The sequence below is a fragment of the Talpa occidentalis genome, unplaced genomic scaffold (assembly GCF_014898055.3).
Source record: "Talpa occidentalis isolate TD23 unplaced genomic scaffold, MPIMG_talOcc4v2.1 talOcc4.15, whole genome shotgun sequence".
In the NCBI taxonomy this organism is placed as follows: Eukaryota; Metazoa; Chordata; class Mammalia; order Eulipotyphla; family Talpidae; genus Talpa; species Talpa occidentalis.
Genome location: NW_023601543.1, coordinates 50,460,864 through 50,481,883, shown reverse-complemented (window position 1 = coordinate 50,481,883; position 21,020 = coordinate 50,460,864). Strand labels below are relative to the sequence as shown.

Below are 21,020 nucleotides of genomic sequence, written 5' to 3'. Positions count from 1 at the left end.
GTAACTCCACAAGGTGGACAGGGCAGGATTTATTAGGTCATTTAACAGATGGGGTACTAAGAGCAAGAGCAAAGAAGTGACACTGAGTAGTTGACAAACTGGGAGTCCAGGTTGGATCTCCTGACTCTGGCACAACCTGACAAGGCCCTGATCATCCCAGCCCATACAGGGCTATGATATAAGAACAGGGATATAAGGAGATTAGGGAGCATGTTCCCAACTCACAAGGCCTGAGTGTGTTGGATAGATTGAAGCTAAGGTGCCAGAGTCAAAGAGCCTTGCATATTCGAAGGCTTCCATGTGGTTTTGCTATCTTGTTCCATTCCTTCTTGCTCTTTCCTTAGTGCTTTGCTGGAAAATGAGAAGAAGAAGCGTGAGTTGGCAGAAAAGGAGAAGGAGAAGATTGAACGGGAGAAGGAGGAACTGATGGAGAGGTTGAAGCAGATTGAGGAACAGACTAAGAAGGCTCAACAAGGTAAGGTTCAGAGTTAACCTTGGAGATAGGGTTTCCTCAGAGCCTGACTCAGTGAAGCTGGAGACCCTTCTAACCTGCGTTGCAGACTCAGGCCATATAATCCATATATGGTACAGTATAGATGGACAAAGCAAGAAGAATGCCTAGAGCTTTCTGTCAGCTGTGCCCTGGGGTAAAGGAAGTAAGGAAGCTGGGTGTCTGTTCATCTCTGCACGCTTCACCACTCCTCCATCTTCTCTTCCCAGAATTGGAAGAACAGACCCGCAGGGCTCTGGAACTTGAACAAGAGCAGAAGCGTGCCCAGAGTGAAGCTGAAAAACTGGCCAAGGAGCGTCAAGAAGCTGAAGAGGCCAAGGAGGCCCTATTGCAGGCCTCTCGGGACCAGAAGAAGACCCAGGAACAGCTGGTAAAACTACAAAACAGGCTGGGATTGTTAGATCTAAGTTTTCTTCCTTTTGCCTATTCATAGCTACCTCTACCTGCAGTGCTGACTCTTTCTATAAGCCTCCAACAGGTAGCTCATTCAGAATGTGTGAGGGTATATATAAACTATTATATATATAAACTATTGTGACACTTGCACATCTTTTCTATACTCATCCTGGAAAGTCTTAGTGTAACCTAAATCATCTAGGAAAATAGAGAAAGGTTTGCCACTTAGGCAAACCTGAATTGCAGACCCAGGCCATATAATCCATATATGGTACAGAATAGATGGACAAAGCAAGAAGAATGTGCAGGCAGTGACACAGCATTCTCCAAAGCTTTACCAAGGTTTTGATTCTACAGCAGACAAGAGGGAGGAGCAGGGAGGTAAGAAGACAGAGACAGAGTAGCTGGAAGGTGGGAGTGGGAGAGAGGAGGAAGAAAGAGTTCATGTTGTCTTCGGGAGGTTCGCAGTCTAGGTGGAAAGCTCTGACTTGAAATGGTTTGGAATTAATTGGGTGCTATAGAACTTAGAGTAGGAGTGCTCCTCTGGGCATCCTGGAGGAGATGTGGTAAAAAGAGCCTCCAGGACAGCAAGCAAGTAGAGTAACAGGTTCCAAACTTGTTCCTCAGAGGAACTGGCACTGAGGACATGTGGCCCTGAGAACTGAAATCTCATCTCTCATAAGCTTTCAATTTATCTATAGGCCTTGGAAATGGCAGAGCTTACAGCACGGATCTCCCAGCTGGAGATGGCCCGACAGAAGAAGGAGAGTGAGGCTGTGGAATGGCAGCAGAAGGTAAGACGCAGTACCCAGAGAAAAGTCTTATGGGAAGGGGAACTACATGTATAGATTCTAGTTCCTTTGATTCCATAAGTTTTGGGTCTTTTCCTTTCATCCTTCAATAATAGTGGGGAACATGGGGGAAGGAATGTGAGCTTTCTTTAATACTTCTGGAATTTTCCAATACCCCAGGAAATTGGTACAGTTATTCCTATTAGACAGCTGAGGAAACTTAGGATCAGGCAGAAGTGATTTAACTTGCATGGTGCCTGCCTCCTGCTAGGGTTTTCTAGGCACATGTAGGGTATCACATATTAGCCTGGGCTGTTTGCTAATTTTTTCTCCCTTTGTTACTGGATAGGCTCAGATGGCACAAGAGGACTTGGAGAAGACTCGTGCAGAGCTCAAGACGGCAAAGAGTACACCACATGTGGCTGAGCCTGCTGAGAATGAGCAGGATGAACAGGATGAGAATGGGGCAGAGGCCAGTGCTGACCTGCGAGCTGATGCCATGGCCAAGGATCGCAGTGAAGAGGAACGTACAACTGAGGCAGAGAAGAATGAACGTGTGCAGAAGCACCTCAAGGTATCTAGGCAGGGCCAAAGGTATAGGAGACCATGTGAATTGACATAGTAGCTCATGGCCTTCCATAATCATCATGAAGGGGATAGGTAGAGGACTCTGTCTCAGTGCAATATGGGAATCTGAACCTTTCTCAAGTGAGAACTTTCAGGGCAGTTAGCCCTCTTTTATTAAACAGACCCTAGGTCATCTCAATTTTTTGGGGGGGTTCCATTTTCTACCCATTCTCCATTCACCCCTTATATTCAGAAAAATCTTAGCAGACATAATCCCTACTTGAATCTTGTTTGGTGCATCATTCTACTTTTAGAGAAAGTTTGTGGCTTTTGTTTTATCTTTGTCCCACTATAGTCCTAACAGAGCTGGAAATGACTCATGAAAAATGTCTCTATGTGTATGTCTGTGTGTGTTGTAGAACTAGGTGGTGGTGGTGGTGGTAGTGGTAAGAAAGGAATGGATGAAGGGGAGAGAGAGTGAGCTCTGTTAATAAGGGGAGATAAAATGAAAATAAGCCATTAACTCCTTGTCCCTTTGCACCTCTCACAGGCCCTTACTTCAGAGCTGGCCAATGCCCGTGATGAGTCCAAGAAGACTGCCAATGACATGATCCATGCTGAGAACATGCGACTGGGCCGAGACAAATATAAGACCCTGCGCCAGATTCGGCAGGGCAACACCAAGCAGCGCATTGATGAGTTTGAGTCCATGTAATGAACAACAAGCCTTTAGGGACCCCTCCTCCCATCTTCCTTGCCTCCCCCCACTCCTATACTCTCGCCTAACTCACACTGTGTTGGAGCCACTAACTGGAGCAGCCCTGGAGTCATACCAAGCATTCAGTGCAGTAATGGGACCAAGCCTAGCCCCTTACTCACTTCCCTTGGCAGAGAAATGGCCCACTGTGGTGTCAATGGGACCCTCTTTTCACTCTCTGTCCTGTTCAAACTAGCTTTCTAGAAGTGACCACTTCCCAGCTTAGAGGAACTTCCCCTTTAATTTGGGAAACACCCCCACATTTGTTGTTCCATGGGAGTCAGGTATGAAGTTAACCCCTACCACTACTCTTCCACAGCCTTCCTCTTTGGAATCCTTTGGTTTGCAGAGTTGGATCATCACAGGATTTGAGGAAGGAGACAGGGTCGTGGCAGCATACAACCATATGCTGTAGGATGTCCAACTAACCTGGGATTAGGCCTCCTTATGTCCATCCTTTCTAGAGTTATTTAGTCTTTAAAATAATTGGAGGCTAAAAAGATGATCTGTCATTTTTTCTACCTCCCAGATTGGCCTGTTACAAACTTGATTCCAATAAGCCTTATCTCTGAGTTTAGGGACTCAATTTCTCCCCAGGGTGAGGTGGTGGACACAGTGCCTTCAAAGGCTTAACCAACATCCTAGAAAGATATTGGGCCTTCTGTTCATGCAAGGCTGTTTCAGAGATTTTTCCCTAATGCCTTAAGAGAGCCTAGTCCTGTTTCAAGTGAGCTCTATTGGTAGAGGAATCTCTTACTTATTCTGGGGTTCTCCTATCTATGTGATCTGCCCCTTCCAATTCCAGTCGTCACATTCCCTCTAACTACAGCAGTAATGGATGGTTACCCAAAAAGCGAAGCAGGCCCACCCAGGACTCTTGCCAAAGAGAGGTAATCTTCATATCTGATTACATTATTTTCCCTGCCAGAGATCACAGTCCACTCTCCCATTAGAGCTACTTGTGTCTCAGCTTCTGTTTCAAGACCAACCAGGCCTTGATATGGTGAGCCCTAGAGATTGATGCCAGTTATTTCAACTGGGGTGGGGAGTGGGTAGAAGAAGCTGAGCATGGTAAGAGAAGCCCATGGCCATGTTCCCAGTTTACAACTCCCTCAGGTGTCTAATAACCCCTTCCTGTCACCCCTCTGTAAAGTGGTGACTGGACTCTGCTTCTCTTTGACAAACCTCTAACCCAGGTCTTGCCCTCAGCTGTGCTATTCCCTAGAACTGTAGGCCAGAGAGCGTTGGAGACCCTGGCCTGGTCCCATCCACACCCCCATCCCTTGCTCTCAACCCAGATGCAGTCTCTATCTCATGTGTGCTCTTTTTCTTTCCACCAGTATTACGTATTCCAGTGGCATCTAACTCAACATTGATTTTTGCATTTCTTGTTAATTCACCTTTAGAATATATTAGTCTTGGGGCAGGACCATTTTGGCCTCATTCCATACCACTCCCACACCTGGGAAGCATATACTATATTATAAAATAATATTTTGCCAGAAACATTAATATAAGAAGCTTTCAGTATTTCGTGATATCACCTGTCACTATAGGTCGTAACAATCCATCTGTTAAGTATTTGGCTTTTGGTCTTATTGTTTATTTTTTGTTTTCTCCTTTGAGTTCAGTCCCCCAAAGGCCATACTGTCCCTCCATGTAGTGCCACCAGTCCAGAACCCACTGAGTTTGATCCCTCCTATCTTCCCACCCTGCCTGATCTTGGGGAATCTTGTGTGCATTGCTGTGAATTATATTGACACTCTTGGTAATATGCCCTATATTGGCTAAACTCAAACCTGGAATTGTGGGGCAATCTTATTGCTTTAAAGACAGTAATACAAAAACTGGGGAGGCTGGGGAGAAAGGTTAGTTTTTGTATTCAGGGCTTTTTGTGTGTGTGTGTTGTGTGTGTATTTTGGGGGGGTTTTAAAAGTTGTTTTTGGAGGGGTTTATGCTCAACCCATGTTCTGTTTCATTGCCAATAAAACTTAGGAAGACTTCACTATGACTTGAGTTTTCTTTGTGGCATTTTTCTTTCTTTTTTGGGGGGGGGGTGTAAGATACTTCACTGTAATTTCTACTCTAGAGAGTACCTTCCCATCCCAAATTTCTTTTCCTCCTCATTTCAGTCTTGTGGGGAATGGATATAACTATCCTCATTTTTTAAAAATGGTAGAATAATTGTCCAAGGGCCAATGCTTTTTTCCACAGCTACAGACCTTTTCCAGTCATAAGTGGGCCCTGCGTGCACTGACCATGTGATGTCCCTACCCTCACTTGACATCAGTGCTTTGGAGCTGCTTTGTGGTTTGTATTTTTGGAGTGGCCATGCCTCGTCCTGCCTCCTTGTCAGGAAGACCTCTACAAATTTGTCTCACCTCTTACCTCACTCATCACAGTGGCAATGAAGGTCAGAGAAATCACCTTGAGCCCTGTTTCAAAATGAAGGTAACAGAATATGGGTTGAGGATAGAGGATATATGAATATACAAAAGCCACTGAGTGGTCCTTTATGGTTTATAAAACATATCAATTTTGTGGTCTAGATATAGTTATCTTCATTTAATAGAGGTGAAAACAGACCCAGGTTATCATTCTAGGTTGTTTGAGACCTGGCATATTCTTACAGCTCCCTTTTGGGTGAGTCAATACTTACAGGGAAAAGTAATTTATATATTATTCTGTGAATTTTAAACCTTTGTAACAATGCTTTGAGGTAGTGGGTCCCAAACTGCACATTGGAATCTTAAAGATCCCAAAGCCTAGAACACTTCTGCAGATCAAATTATAATCTCTTGTAGTGGGACACAGTCATCAGTATATTTGATGATTCCAATGGGCAGACATTTTTGGGAACCACTGTTCTAAAGGCATACTGCTTCATCCCATTTTACAGATGGAAAAACTGAGGCCCAGAAAATTAATTAATTTGTCTAAAGTAACAAAGATTAGAAGTAGTATGCCAGAACACGAACACAGGCAATGTAGTTAATGAGCCTGTGATCTCAACTACTACACTATTCAATTCCTACCAAGGATCTGCAGGAAGGCAGACATGTATAGAGAAGACATAGTTGCATAGCTTCAATTCCAAGGTATAAAATAGAATTCTAGAATACTAGAACATCAGTGTAGGAGGTGGGATCTTAGGAATTCCCAAGTGATTTTACCTTGGAGAATAAAGGAGCTCTAGGTCCCCACCAAACTCAACCAGAGGGTGTCTGCTTTTGCATATTTTGTATGTTGAGCTGTTTATGTGTAAATAGATTACTTTTTTAAAAAGACAGGTGGACTTCTAGGAAGGCAGATGAGATAAGCAGAATAATGACCCACAATGATGTCCATGTTCTGATACATGGAACCTGTGAATATATTATCATACACGGCAAACAAATACTTGGGGATATATTTAAATTAAGGATTTTAAGATAAGATCATTCAGGATTATCCAGGTGGTCCCAATCTAATCACAAGGGTCTTTAAAAGATAGAAGTAGGTCAAATTCAGAGAGAGTTGAAGATATACTGTTGGTTTTGAAGATGGAGGGAGAGGCCACAAGTCCATGAATGCAGGTGGCCTCTACAGACTGGAAAAACAGATTCTTCCCTAGAACCTCCAGAAAGAACACGGCTCTGCTGACATCTTGGTTTCAGCCCAGTGAATCCCATTTTCAATGTCTACCTGAACTCCAGAACGTTACATACTGTAATTCATTCATGTTGTTTTAAGCCATTAAAACACTCTTACCCACTCCTCAAAATTTCCCTGTCTTGAAATGGCAATATTACAGAAATGTAGAACAAAATAGGTGGCCTGTTGTTGAAGAATAAAGAGTAGGGAAGCCATATGAGAAATAGGTATGGCTTTATTAGAACAACATGAGAGATGCTTATGGTGCTGTTCTACCTTGACTAAATCAAAGTCAGTATCATAATTGTGATATTATAGTTTATAAGACATCGAGGGAATCTTAGTAAAGAGTACATGGGATCTCTGTACTATTTCTTATAACTGCATGTGATTCTACAATGATGTCAATAAAAAGATGAAATTTTTGAAAAGGGCATGGTGATACTCCTAGGTATATATTCAAGAGCAATAAGTGCTTTTGTCCACCTAAAGACATAGCAGTGCTATTTGCAATCTGGAAACAACCCAAATACCATCAATTAAAGAATAGACAAAATTATGGTGCATTAATACAGTGGCATATTGCTCAGTGATAGAATGAATTACTGATGTATACAACAATATGGATTAATCTCAGTCATTGTGTTGCACTAAAAGGGGAAGACACAAAAAATAATAATTCCATTTTTATGAAGTCAAAGAATAGGCATAGTTGGCTGCGACTGGGATAGGAGGAATTTACTAGAAAGGGGCACAAGGAAAACTTGGACTGGTGGAAATATGGTTGGCTTGGGTAATGACTATAGGGTATAAATATAAAAATACATCAAGTTGTACATATATACCAACTCAATGAAAAAATAAAAAACTTGCAAAAGTTTGAAAATCCTATAATGATGATTCTCAAAGTGTGTATCAGAGTTACTTTGTGGGTTTCTTAAAACATTACTGGGCTCCACCTCCAGAGACTGATTCAGTAGGTCTGAAGTAGAGCCTGATAATTTGCATCTCTAATAAGTCCCCACGGGGTTCTGATGCTCCATTCCAGGGACTACACTTGCAGAGTCATTGAGGTAGAACCTAGAGTAGATGGACACCTTCCTGGTACAAATGGAGTCTTAGAGAAAGAGGGGAAATGTCTAAGGTCACACAAACAGTTGGGTAAATTTAAGTCTATAACTTGATACTTTTCCATAGGCCTTCAAGTCCTGGGTCAGGCCTCTGCCATCCAAGAAAGATACATGGCCTGCTTTCCTATATACTTAATTTTAATTTATGAGTAGAAAGGGACCAGAGAAATTCCTGAATTCAATCCTTTCCAATTTATAGAGTAGGAAACTGAGGCCTGAGAATTAAAGGCAATTGCTCTCAATTCCAGTGGCAGGGCTTAGCTTTGAACTATGTTCTGCCTCTGCCCCAGACCTTTATATAGTCTATTATAGTACAACTTTTTTGTCTCTGCTGCCTTATATTCAGTCTTCTTCCTAGAGAAAGCCCCCACCCCTGACCCCGCCGCCACCACCACCACCACCACCACCACCAAAACACACTACATATATATATCTGCACAGGTCACAATTCTTGAAATCTTCAGTCAATATCATAAGGAAACAAGCCATGCTACTCCTAGTCCCTTTGTAGACCTGAAATGGAAGGCCCAATTTTTCCTCTACAGCATATTTTCTCTCTAAGAACATCTTTTTCCATCCTTAGCATAGGGCTTGTTCATGGTGCTTCACAAATTTAAGTATCTTCCACTATTCATCATCACCTATGTGCCCCCTGTAACTTTATTATTTTTAAAAAAAGATTTATTTATTTATTTATACAAGTGCTGGGTACAGTTAGAAGCGTGGGAGGGTGAGAGAATTCACCAGAGCCAGAGCGGGGAACAGAACAGGTAGAGTGATGAAATAACACTGCTGAGGGGAGCAACGGGTGCTGCAGGAGAGGTCTGTAGCGCCATGTGGGACCCTCACTGGCGGCCGGGGATTGAACCGGTGCTGCAGAGGCTGCAGGCAGCTTTGCAGCCCAGTGCTCAACTGCTGTGCCACCAGGGGAGGCCTGTCCCTGTAACTTTAGATCCTAAGCACATCTCAGACTTGCTCATGCCTACCTACCTTTGTAAAAACAATTATAACTAACATTAACCAAGCACTCTATGCCAGACACTGTTCAATGTGCTTTACAGTTATATTATCTTCACAAAATATTTGAGACTATGACAAGAGGGAAAAATCATAGCAAGAAATAGAGAGGATAAGTAACTTGCCCAAAGTAGCACAGCTTCGAGTGACAAGAGGCAACAGTTGAATGGTCCTTGCAGCCTCAAACTCTAATGTCTAATAAGAAAGTACACTCTCTCCACTCCAACCTTCTCATCCTCTTATATCCCCTTGCTATTTTGTGGCATTGCTATCTAATCATTCTCCCCAAATAACCTGAATTATTTTTCCTTGAGAATTCCTTCTCCCACACCCTGCCCGTTCTCAATCCTGTTTTCTATTCTGCACCCTAAATAGATTTATATTATGCTAATTGTTATTATTTTCATTTTACAATAAAAACAATAGCTGTGCTTTCAGAAAAAGAGAAAAAAAATAAAAATCACAGACATCTACTAACAACATTTCAAAGTAAGGTTTTTGAAAGATTTACTGAAAAAATAATTGCAGCCTAAACTTAGTCATCATTTTTTTTTTCAATTGCTTTTAAACATATCCTAGCCCAGTGCAAGTTTGGAGAAACCATGAACAATGGAAGCCCCACCAACGGTGAGGATTTCAAAGCAAAGATAATAATAATAAATTCAAAATGTTGAGAAGGAAAACTATAGCAAATAGCAGCATGTGTTTGTAAGGGAATACTATACCAGAGAAGGAGAAAAAATCTCTAAAATCCAATAACAAAGACAGGGAAGATATGTTCTTCCTATCAGAGAATTCAAAATTGCCAAGATAAAAAGTTCAAATAAATGGAAGGAAATTCAGAAAAAAAAAAAAAAACAAATGTACTGAGAAAAATCAAAGAAAGAATATCTGAATTGAAGATTTAAATAATAAAACAATGGAAACGGAGGGAAAAAATGCAATGGAGGAGATAAAAAAAAAAAGCAAGAGAAAGCTATGTAAGTAGGATAGACCTGATGGAAGAATGACACCATTGAACTTGAAGATACAAATGAACAAAGAATATGGATAGAAAAAGAAAGAAATAAAGTTAAAAAAAATAAAGAAACACTTTGAGAATTATCTGACTCCATGAGAAAAGGCAATATAAAAACAATAGTTATACCAGTCTAGGATGAAAGAGAGAATGGTAAAGAATACATATTTAAGGGAATGATATAGGAAAGCTTCCTGAACCTGGAGAAGGGACTAAATATACAAATACAGGAATCTGATATAACATCAGGGTACCTAAACATAATAAGACCTACACCAAGAAATATACTAGTGAAATTTCCAAGTGCTTAAGACAAAGAAATAATTAAGATGGCAAGGAAGAAGATACACATAATGTATAAAAGTTCCACAATCAAGCTAACATCAGACTTTTCTGAAGAAATGCTATATTCAAGCTGAGAATAGAATGGTGTAGTCCAAATATTTAAAGATAAAAACTGTCAGCCAAGAATACTCTACCCTATAAGATGCCCATTCAGATATGAGTGAAAAATAAAGGCCTTCTCAGACAAACAGAAGCGGAAGGACAGAGATTTGATATCACGAGACTCCCATTCAAGAAAGACTGAAAGGAGTTCTTGTATCTAAATCAAAGAGAGAAATATACACAAAGAACTGACAGGGTAAATAGTAGAACCACAAAATTAGGACAAAATGGCAACAACAGACTTTTATGTGTCAATAATCACTAAATGTTGGGGCCTCCCCGGTGGCGCAGCGGTTGAGCGCTGGGTTGCGAAGCTGCCTGCAGCCTCTGCAGAGCAGGTTCGATCCCCGGCTGCTCCCCGGCCACCAGAGGAGGGTCCCACATGGCGCGCAGACCTCTCCTGCCGCCCGCTGCTCCCCTCAGCAGTGTCCTTCGGTCCTTCTGCCTGCTCTGCTCCCCGCTCTGGCTCTGGTGAATTCTCTCACCCTCCCGCGCTTCTGACTGTACCCAGTGCATGTATAAACAAAACAAAAACAAACAAACAAATAAATAAATAAAATAAAACATGCCTCTATTAAAAAAAAAATTAAAAAAAAAAAGTTTAAAAAAAAAAATAATCACTAAATGTGAATGGACTGAACTCACCAATTAACGGACACTGATTATCTGTTTGGATTAGGAAATAGAATCCAACTTTCTGCTTTGTCCAATAAATGTACCTGAGCTCCAAAGAGAAACTTAGACTCAGAAAAAAGAGCTGTTAAACAATTGCACAAGCAAATGGGATTCAAAGGCAGGCAAGACAACTATACTTACATCAAACAAAGTAGATTTCCAATTAAAAAAGCTAACAAGAGGGCCTCCCCAGTGGCGCAGCGGTTGAGTGCTGGGCTGTGAGGCTGCTGTGCCGGTTCGATCCCCAGCCACCGGTGAGGGTCCCACATGGCACGCAGACCTCTCCTGCTGTGCCCACTGCTCCCCTCAGCAGTGTATTTTGCCAGTCTGCCTGTTCTGTTCCTCGCTATGGTTCTGGTGAATTCTCTCACCCTCCCACGCTTCTGACTGTACCCAGTGCTTGTATAAATAAATAAATAAGTCTTAAAAAAAAAGCTAACAAGTGACATAGATGGACACTTTAAAATGATTAAGGGAATAATACATGGAAGTCAAAACACTCACCAAATGTGAACTCACCAAATGAAGGAAAATCAATTGCTATCAACTCTGAAAATAGATACTGGAAATCACACTTGTGGTAGGGGACTATAACACACCACTCTCACCAATGGACAGATCAACTAGGCAGAAAATAGAGAAATAATAGCTTTAAATAATAGCTTTAAACAAAAATTTAGGCTACTTGGGACACTAATAGATATGTGTAGGGCAATGATTCTCCCCCAAAAAGCTGGGTACGCATTTTTCTCAAGTGTACATGGGACATTTTCCAAGATTGACCACATATTGTGTCACAAGAAAAATATCAATAAATTCATGAAGGTTGGGCCTCCCCTGGTGGTGCAGCGGTTGAGCGCTGGGCTGTGAAGCTTCCCACAGCTTCTGCAGCACCAGTTCGATCCATGGCCACCGGCGAGGGTCCCACATGGCACGTAGACTTCTCCTGTGGTGCCCACTGCTCCCCTCAGCAATGTATTTCGTCACTCTGCCTGTTCTGTTCCCCGCTCTGGCTCTGGTGAATTGTCTCACCCTCCCGCGCTTCTGACTGTACCCGATGCTTGTATGAATAAATAAATCTTTAAAAAAATAAGTAAATAAAATCATGAAAGTTGTAATCATATGAAGCATCATCTATGACTATAAAGGGGTCCAAATAGGAAAAAAAAAAAAAAACTTCAAAAGAAAAGCAGGGACAATCTCCAATATGTGGAGACCAAAAAATTAAAAAAACAATACAAAACAAACAAACAAACAAAAAAAACAAACTACTGAACAAAGACTGTGTTAATAAGAAAATCAAAGAAAAAAAATTGAAATACCTAGAGAGAAATGAAAACAAGTACACAACCATCCAAAACTTATGGGACACAGCAAAAGCAGTACTAAGAGAGAAATATGTAGCAATACAGGCCCACATAAAGAGATAAGAAAGAGCTCAAATAAACAAACTTCTCTCTCAACTTGAGGAATGAAAAAAGAAGCAGCAGCAAATATAAAGTCAGTAGAGGAACAGAACTAATAAAAATCAAAGCAGAAGAAAATGAGGTAGAAATTAAAAAGTCCAAGAGTTCAATGAAGCAAAACGTTGGTTCTATGAAAAAAATAAAATAGACAAACCTCAAAGAAGGTTCACAAATAAAACAAGGGGAAAATCTTAAAAAATAGAAATTCACAGGATAATTGACACTACTGTGAACATCTATATGATAACAATCTCAGTAACCTAGAAGAATCAGACAAATTCTAAGATTTATACAATTATCCAAGATTGAATAGGAAAAAAAAGGAACCTTGAACAAACCAAGTATAATCAATAATATTGAAGCAGGAGCAGAGGGCTTCAAAAGTGAATTATATGCCTATCTGCTCAAAGTCTTCCAAAAGTTTGAAAAAAGAAAGAATACATTACCCTGATAACAAAAAAAAAAAAAAAGACAGCACAAAAGAAGAAAATTATAAACAAATCTCCTTAATGAGCACAGATGCAAAATCCTCAATAAAATCCTAAAAAACGAATCCAACAATTTATTAAAAGGAATATACACGACAAACAAGTGGGATTTATTCCAGGGACACAAGCATGACTCAGAATCCAAACTCAATCAAATTCACAGCACCAGCAAAAAGAAAGATAAAAGCGGGCCTCCCCTGGAGGCGCTGGTGGTTGAGCACAGTGCTGTGAAGCTGTCCGCAGCCTCTGCAGCGCTGGTTCGATCCTGGCCGGCCAGCGAGGGTCCCACATGGCAAATTAGGCCTCTCCTGTCTCGCCTACTGTGCTCCTCAGCAGTAAACTTCAGTAGATCTGCCTGTTCTTCTCCCCGTTCTCTCTCTGGTGAATCCTCTCACTCTCCCACGAATCTGGCCTGTACCCCGGTTCTTGTACAAATAAATAAATCTTTTAAAAAAAGAAAGATAAAAGCCATGTGATCATATCAATAGATGCTGAAAAAGCATTTGATAAGATCCAACATTCATTAATGATGAAAACACTAAAAAAACTGGGGGTGAATGGCACATACCTTAACATAATAAGAGTCATTTCCAATAAACGCACAACAAATATTCTCAATGGAGAAAAACTGAAAGTTTTTCCATTAAGATCTGGTACAACACAAGGCTATGCACTCTCATCACTGCTATTCAACATAGTAGCCAAAGTTCTAGCTAGAGCAATTACACAAAGACAGCTATGAAAGAATTCCAAGTTGGGAAAAAAGAAAAGTTGTCATTTGCAGAAGTCATGGTAAGATACACAAAGAATCACCAAGATTCCATGGAAAAACTAATTGAAGCAAAGTTGCAGGGTATAAAATCAGCATATATAAATCAGGTGCCTTCCTATATACAAACAATGAGATAGAAGTGGAAGAAATTAGGAAAGTGATCCCATTTACAACTGCACCAAAAATAATTGAATAACTCGGTGTAAATCTAACAAAGGTGGTATAAGATGTATATAAAAATACTAAGGACATGCTGAAAGAAATAGAAGAAGACACAAAGAAATGGAAAAATATTCCCTGTTCCAGATGGATTGGAAGAAAAAATATTGCCAAAATGACAATCTTACCCAAAGCAATATACATATTTAATGTTAGTCCAATTAAAATATCAATGATACTTTTTATTTTTATTTATTTTTTATTAAAGATTTTTATTTATTTATTTGTACAAGCAGTGGGTACAGTCAGAAGTGCAGGAGGGTGAGAGAATTCACCAGAGCCAGAGCTGGGAGCAGAACAGGCTGACTGAGGAAGTACACTGCTGAGGGGAGCAGCGGGCGGCAGGAGAGGTCTCCGCGCCATGTGGGACCCTCGCCTGGTGGCCAGGGATTGAACCGGCACTGCAGAGGCTGCGGGAAGCTTCGCAAACCAGTGCTCAACCGCTACACCACCGGGGAGGTCCATCAATGATATTTTTTAAATAACTGGAGCAAACACTATTGAAATACATACGGAATCACAAAAGACCCCAAATAGCAAAAGCATTATTGGCAACAAAGAAAGAGAATGGAGGTTTCACACTTCCAGACCTCAAATTACATTTTAAAACCATAATGATTAAAACATCCTGGTACTGGAACAAAAACAGACTTGTGGACAAGTGGAACATGATTGAGAGCCCAGAAATAAACCCATACATATATGGACAGTTATCTATGACAAAGGAGCCAAAAACATATAATAGAACATGGATAACCTGTTCAATGAATGGAACTGGGAAAACTCAACTGTGGCATGCAGGGGAATGAAACTAGACCATGATCTCACAACATAAACAAACATTAATTAAAAATGGATCAAAGATCTGTAAACCCTGAAACCATAAAAGACATAGAAGAAGACATAAGCAAAACATTTCATGAAAAGTGATGCCTTTAGGAATTCATTCCCAACAGCAAGAAGAAAACAGAACAAAAATAATTGGCACTACATTAAGCTAAGAAGTTTCTACATAGTGAAAGAAACCATAACTAAAACAAAAAGACACCCTATCTAATGGGAGAAATAGTTGTGCACCATATATCTGATAAATGACTAATATCAAAGATATACAAAAAACTCATAAAACTACAAAAACAAAATGAATAATCAGATAAAAAAATGGACAGAAGAAATAGACACTTCTCCAATGAAGACATTCAGACTGAAAACAGGCATATGAAAAAAAATATTCACCATCACTCATTATCAGAGAAATGCAAATGGAGACAACAATGAAATACCATATCACACCTGTGAGAATGGCCCATATAGAAAAGTCCAGAATCAACAAGTGTTGGTGGGGATGGGGAGAAAAGGAAATCCTCCTATAATGCTGGTGGGAATGCAAACTGGTCCAGCCATTATGGAAAGCAATTTGGAGGTGTCTAAAAACATTAAACATGGATTTGCCATTCAACATAGTAATTCCACTCCTAGGAATTTACCAAAAAAGTTCAAAAACAATAATTTGAAAAGAAACTTTTATTCCCATGTTTATTGTAGCACCATTTACAATAGCTAAATTATGGAAACAACCTAAGCACTCCAAAACACATGAGTGGATAAAGAAGATGTGCTATATATACACAATAGAATAGTACTCAACTGTTAAAAGAGATAAACTCATGCTTTTGTGACAATATGAATTAAGACTAAATTAAGATTCAGATAAAGACAAGCTTGAAAACTAACCCTTGATAGATGACTACATTACTGAAGCACTGGAGGCGGGGTGGGGGGGTGAGGAGGGGGAAGGGGAAAGAACAAAGAGGGAAGGAAGTACAATGCACTGTTGTGGTGGACAATGAGTTGTTGGTGGATACACTATTGTTGTAATATCTGATGAGTCTATCCAAATATTTCCTCAATTAAAAAGAAATAAAATTAATTACAAAAAAGAGGTGGAAGATGACATAAATGGAATCTCTGCTCATGGATTAGGAGACTCACATAGAGAAAATGGCAATTCTAAGCATTATAAAGATTTAATGCAATCCTTATCAAAATTTCAACAGCATGCTTCAAAGAAATTGTATAATCATTAATGAAATGCATATGGAACCATAAAAAACTGTGACTAGCCAAAGCAATTATGACAAAAGAGAGGAAGATAGCAATATCACAGTTCTACACTTCAACCTATACTATAAAGCCATAATATTTAAAACAGCATGGTGTTGGAACTAAAAGACCAGTGGAATAATATTGAAAGTCCAGAAATTAACTGACATCTATATGGGAAGTTAAAATACAACAAAGGCACACAAACATACATTGGAACAAAGAAAGCCTATTAAATAAATGATGATGGAAAAACTAGACAGCCACATGCAAAAAAAAATAATGAAACTACATTACTGCCTTGCACCATACACCAAAATCAACTCAGAATGGAGAAAAGTCTTGAAGGTAACACCTGAAACCACAAAATATGTAGTAGAAAATAAGCAAAACACTTTACAATATAAGCTTCTGTGATGTCTTCATGGATACATCTCCAACAGCAAAGAAAACAAAAGAATACCAACAATTGGAACTATATCAAAATAAAAAGCTTCTGTACAGCCAAAGCAACTGTAGCCTAATAAAAAGACATCCTACTGCGTGGGAGAAAATATTTGCACAACAAACATCTGACAAGGGACTGATATCAAAGATGTACAAGAACTCATATCATTCAACAAAAAGAAAACAAATAACCCCATCAAAAAATGTGTAGAAGAGCTAAATAGGCAGTTCTGCAAAGAAGAACAGGTGGTCACCAGTCACACGAAAAAGTGGTCATCATCATTTATTGTCAGGGAAAAGCAAATCAAAACCACAATGAGATACCACCTCAGTTCTGTCAGAAAGGCCCATATCAAAAAGGCCAAAACCACCAAATGCTGGTGAGGATGTGGAGAAAAAGGAAGTCTCTTATACTGTTGGTGGTAATGTGGCTGGTCCAGCCCCTATAGAAAACAGTATGGCCATTTCTCAAAGACTAAAATTGGATCGTCTATAAGATGCAGAAATTGCATTCTTTAAAAAAAAAATCTAACTGAAGAACACAAAAACATTAATTCGAAGGAAAATGTGCACTCCTATTTTCATAGCAGCACTATTTACAATAATTAAAGTATGGAAATGATCTAAGTGTCCAATGAGTACATCAAGAAGATGTCATACATTATATTATACATGATGGAATACTACTCAATGATCAAAACAGATAAACTCATTCCATTTGTATCAACACAGTTGGAGTTCAAAGGGATTATCCTAAGTGAAATAAGTCAGAAGGAGAAATATAAATACCAGATGGTGTTACTTTTATGTGGAATATAGAGAAACAGGACAAGGGGACCCTTGAAAACAGACTAGAGAGAAGAGGCATTTAGAGGGAAGGAAAGTGGTAGAGGTGCCATTCTTACTGGTATAAGGTGGTATCTCATTGTGGTTTTGATTTGCATTTCCTTGACAATAAATTATGATGACCACTTTTTCATGTGACTGTTGGCCATCTGCATTTCCTCTTTGGAGAAGTGTCTTTTTAGCTCTTCTGCCCATTTATTTATTTTTTATTTTTATTTATATATATTTTACATCATTGTTCATTTTTAAGCATTTGCTTTGTTTCCCCCCTGAGGTGTAGTCCCCACAGAATTTCCTTCACCAATTTACCTGTGCACCATTACCACAGTTCCCTGTGCTCTCCCTTCCCTCCTTCTGATCTCTCTCCCTCCTCCTCTCCTGAAGGATGTCTCTAGCTTACAATTGTCTGTTTGTTTTTGTTTTGTTTTGTGTGGATTGTTAACTTTGTTTTTGTTGAGTTGTGTGAGCTCTTTGTAGATCTTTGTGATCAGTCCCTACCAGTTGTATTATGTGCAAAAATTTTCTCCCAATTAGTAGGGTGTCTCTTTGTTTTGGTTAATGTCTCTTTTGCTGTACAGAAGCTTCTTAGTTTGATGTAATCCCAGCTGTTTATCTTTTCCTTCACTTTCTTTGCTTTGGGGTATGTGTCTTTAAAGATGTTACTGAGATGTATGTCATATAGTGTTTTGCCTAAGTTTTCTTATGTATATTTTATGGTTTCAGGTCTTATGTTCAATTATTTCATCCATTTTGAGTTGTTTTTTGTGCATAGTGTAAGGTGGTAGTCTAACTTCATTCTTTGGCATGTAGCAGTCAAAATTCCCAGCACCATTTACTGAACAAATTGTCCTTTTCCCAATGTATATTCTTTGCTTCTTTGTCAAAGTTTACTTGTCCATAAATATGTGGGTTTATTTTTGGGGTTTCTACTTGATTCCACTGGTCTGTATAGGGCCTTTTTCTCCACATCCTTGCCAACATTTTTTGTTTTGTTTTGTTTTTTTTTTTTTTTTTTAATATATGCCATTATTACTGGTGTAAGGTGGTAACTCATTGTGTTTTTTTTTTTTTAAAGAGGCATGTATTATTTATTTATTTGTTTGTTTGTTTGTTTGTTTGTTTGTTTATACATACACAGGGTACAGTCAGAAGCGCGGGAGGGCGAGAGAATTCACCAGAGCCAGAGCGGGGAGCAGAGCAGGCAGAAAGACTGAAGCACACTGCTGAGGGGAGCAGCGGGCGGCAGGAGAGGTCTGCGCGCCATGTGGGACCCTCCTCTGGTGGCCGGGGAGCAGCGGGGGATCGAACTGGCACTGCAGAGGCCGCCGGCAGCTTTGCAACCCAGTGCTCAACCGCTGCGCCACCGGGGAGGTCCTCTCATTGTGGTTTTGATTTACATTTCCGTGACAATAAATGATGATGACCACTTTTGGTGAGTATATGTTTATGAGTGTTATGTCTTCCTGATGTATTGCCCCCCTTTTGTTCTAGTATCATACAGTTTTAATTATTTTGGCTTTGTAGTGTAGATTGAATTCTGGAAATGTGATACTGCCATTCTCCTACTTTTTAGTCAGGAGAGATTTGGCTATTTGAGACTGTTGTGTTTCCATAAGAATTTCATCAATATTTGTTGTGAAGAATGTCATTGAAATTTTTATTGGAATAGCATTGAATCTGTAAATTGCTTTTGGTAGGATGGCAATTTTGATAATGTGTATTCTTCCAATCCATGAAGAGGGGATGTCTTTGAATTTTTTGTTTCTTCTATTTATTTTAATAATGTTTTCTAATTTTCTTTCTATAGGTCCTTCACTTACTTTGTTAGGCTTATTTCCAAGTATTTGAATTTTTGTTAAACCATGAAAGGGATGATTTTCTTGATTTCTTCTTGTTCAGACTGATTTTTTGCATATAAGAAGGCTAATGTTTTTTGTGTTGATTTTGTATCCTGCTACTTTACTGAACTGGTTGATTAATTTAGTTAGTTTTTCTGTGGAGTTTTTAGGGTTCTCTAAGTATATTATCATGTTATCTGCAAATAGTGATAGTTTTACTTCTTTCCTAATTTGGATTCCTTGTATGTCTTTCTCTTGTCTTATTGCTCTGGACAGGGCTTTCAGTATTATTTTGAAAAGCAGTGGTAAGAGTGGACATCCTTGTCTTGTTCCAGTTCTTAAGTGAAGGGTTTTCAGCTTTTCACCATTGAGAATGATACTGGTTATGGGTGTGTCACATATGTATTTTATTATGTTAAGGTATGTTCCTTCTATCCTGAGAATTTTGAGGGCCTTCATCATAAATCGATGTTGAAATTTTGCAAATGCTTTCTTAGCAGCTATTGATATGATCATATGGTATTTATTTGTCTTTTTGTTGATGTGTTACATTACATTAATTGATTTTCAGATGTTGAACATCCTTGTGCCTCTGGAATAAATCCCACTTGGTCATTGTGAATTATCTTTTTGATGAATTGCTAGATTTTGTTGGCCAGGATTTTATTTAGGATTTTTGCATCAGTGTTCATTAGAGAGATTAGCTTTTAGTTTTTTTTTTTTTTTGTGTGTGTGTGTGTTGTCCTTGTTTTCTTTTGGTAGTGCGATGTTGGCTTCATAAAACATATTTGGTAGTATTCCTTCCTTCTCAATTTTTGGAAAGAGTTTATGTAGGAAAGGCACTAGTTTACTTCTGAATGTTTGGTATCATTCATTTTTGAAGCTGTCTGGTCCTGGGCCTTTGCTTTTGGAAAGGGTTTGATTACTATTTCAATTTCACACTTGTAATTGGTCTGTTTAGGTGTTCTATTTCTTCTTTATCTAGCTTTGGATGATTGTATAGTTCTAGAAATTTGTCCATGTCTTTTAAATTGTTGAACTTGTTTGCATATAAATGTTCATAGTAATCTCTAACTATTCTTTTGATTTCTGCTGTGTCATAATTTCTCCTCTTTCATTTATGATCCTATTTGTGTTTTCTCCTGTTTTTTTCTTTGAGAGCCTGGCTAGAGGTTTGTGCATTCTGATTATTTTGTTGATGAACCAACTTTTGGTTTCATTGATCTTTTGGATTGTTTTTTTAATTTCTATTTCAGTAATTTGTGCTATGATTTTTATTATTTGCTTCCTTCTACTGGCTTTAGATTTTCTGTTGTTTTTTTTTCCAGTTATTTAAGGTGGGAGATTAGGTTGTTTCTTTGCATTCTTTCTTGTTTCTTGATGTGAGCCTGCATTGGTATATATTTTCCTTTTAAAACTGCTTTTTCTATGGGGGCCTCCCCTGGTGGTGGAGTGGTTGAGCACTGGGCTGCAAGGCTGCCTGCAGCCTCTGCAGCACCGGTTTGATCCCTGCCATTGGCGAGGGTCCCACATGATGCGATGGACCTCTCCTGCCGCGCCTGCTGCTCCACTCAGCAGTGTATTTCGTCATTCTGCCTGTTCTGTTCCCCACTCTGGCTCTGGTGAATTCTCTCACCCTCCCGTGCTTCTGACTGTACTCAGTGCTTGTATAAATAAATAAATAAATAAATAAATAAATAAATAAATAAATAAATAAATCTATAAAAAAACAAACTGCTTTTGCTATGTCCATAAATTCTGGAGATTTGTGTACTCATTGTCTTTCTTCTCAAGGTATTTTTTAATTTCTTCTTTGATCTCCTCATTGATCTAATGGTCTTCCAGTAGTGTGGGATTCTATCTCCATGAGGTAGGAGGGTTCCTTGCTTTCTTTTCATG

General features: G+C 39.3%; 1 protein-coding gene across 1 annotated transcript in view; it reads left to right on the top strand.

Annotated features, from left to right (window-relative positions):
• MSN (moesin) overlaps nucleotides 1–5,046 on the top strand; it is a 76,956-nt gene extending 71,910 nt beyond the window's left edge. Inside the window, exons 9-13 of the mRNA XM_037512315.2 lie at nucleotides 345–475; nucleotides 721–881; nucleotides 1,609–1,701; nucleotides 2,048–2,272; nucleotides 2,816–5,046. Of these exons, the coding sequence (XP_037368212.1) occupies nucleotides 345–475; nucleotides 721–881; nucleotides 1,609–1,701; nucleotides 2,048–2,272; nucleotides 2,816–2,980 (775 nt within the window). The 3' untranslated portion in view covers nucleotides 2,981–5,046. The remainder of the gene's footprint in view (nucleotides 1–344; nucleotides 476–720; nucleotides 882–1,608; nucleotides 1,702–2,047; nucleotides 2,273–2,815) is intronic.
• The last annotated feature ends 15,974 nt before the right edge of the window (nucleotides 5,047–21,020 follow it).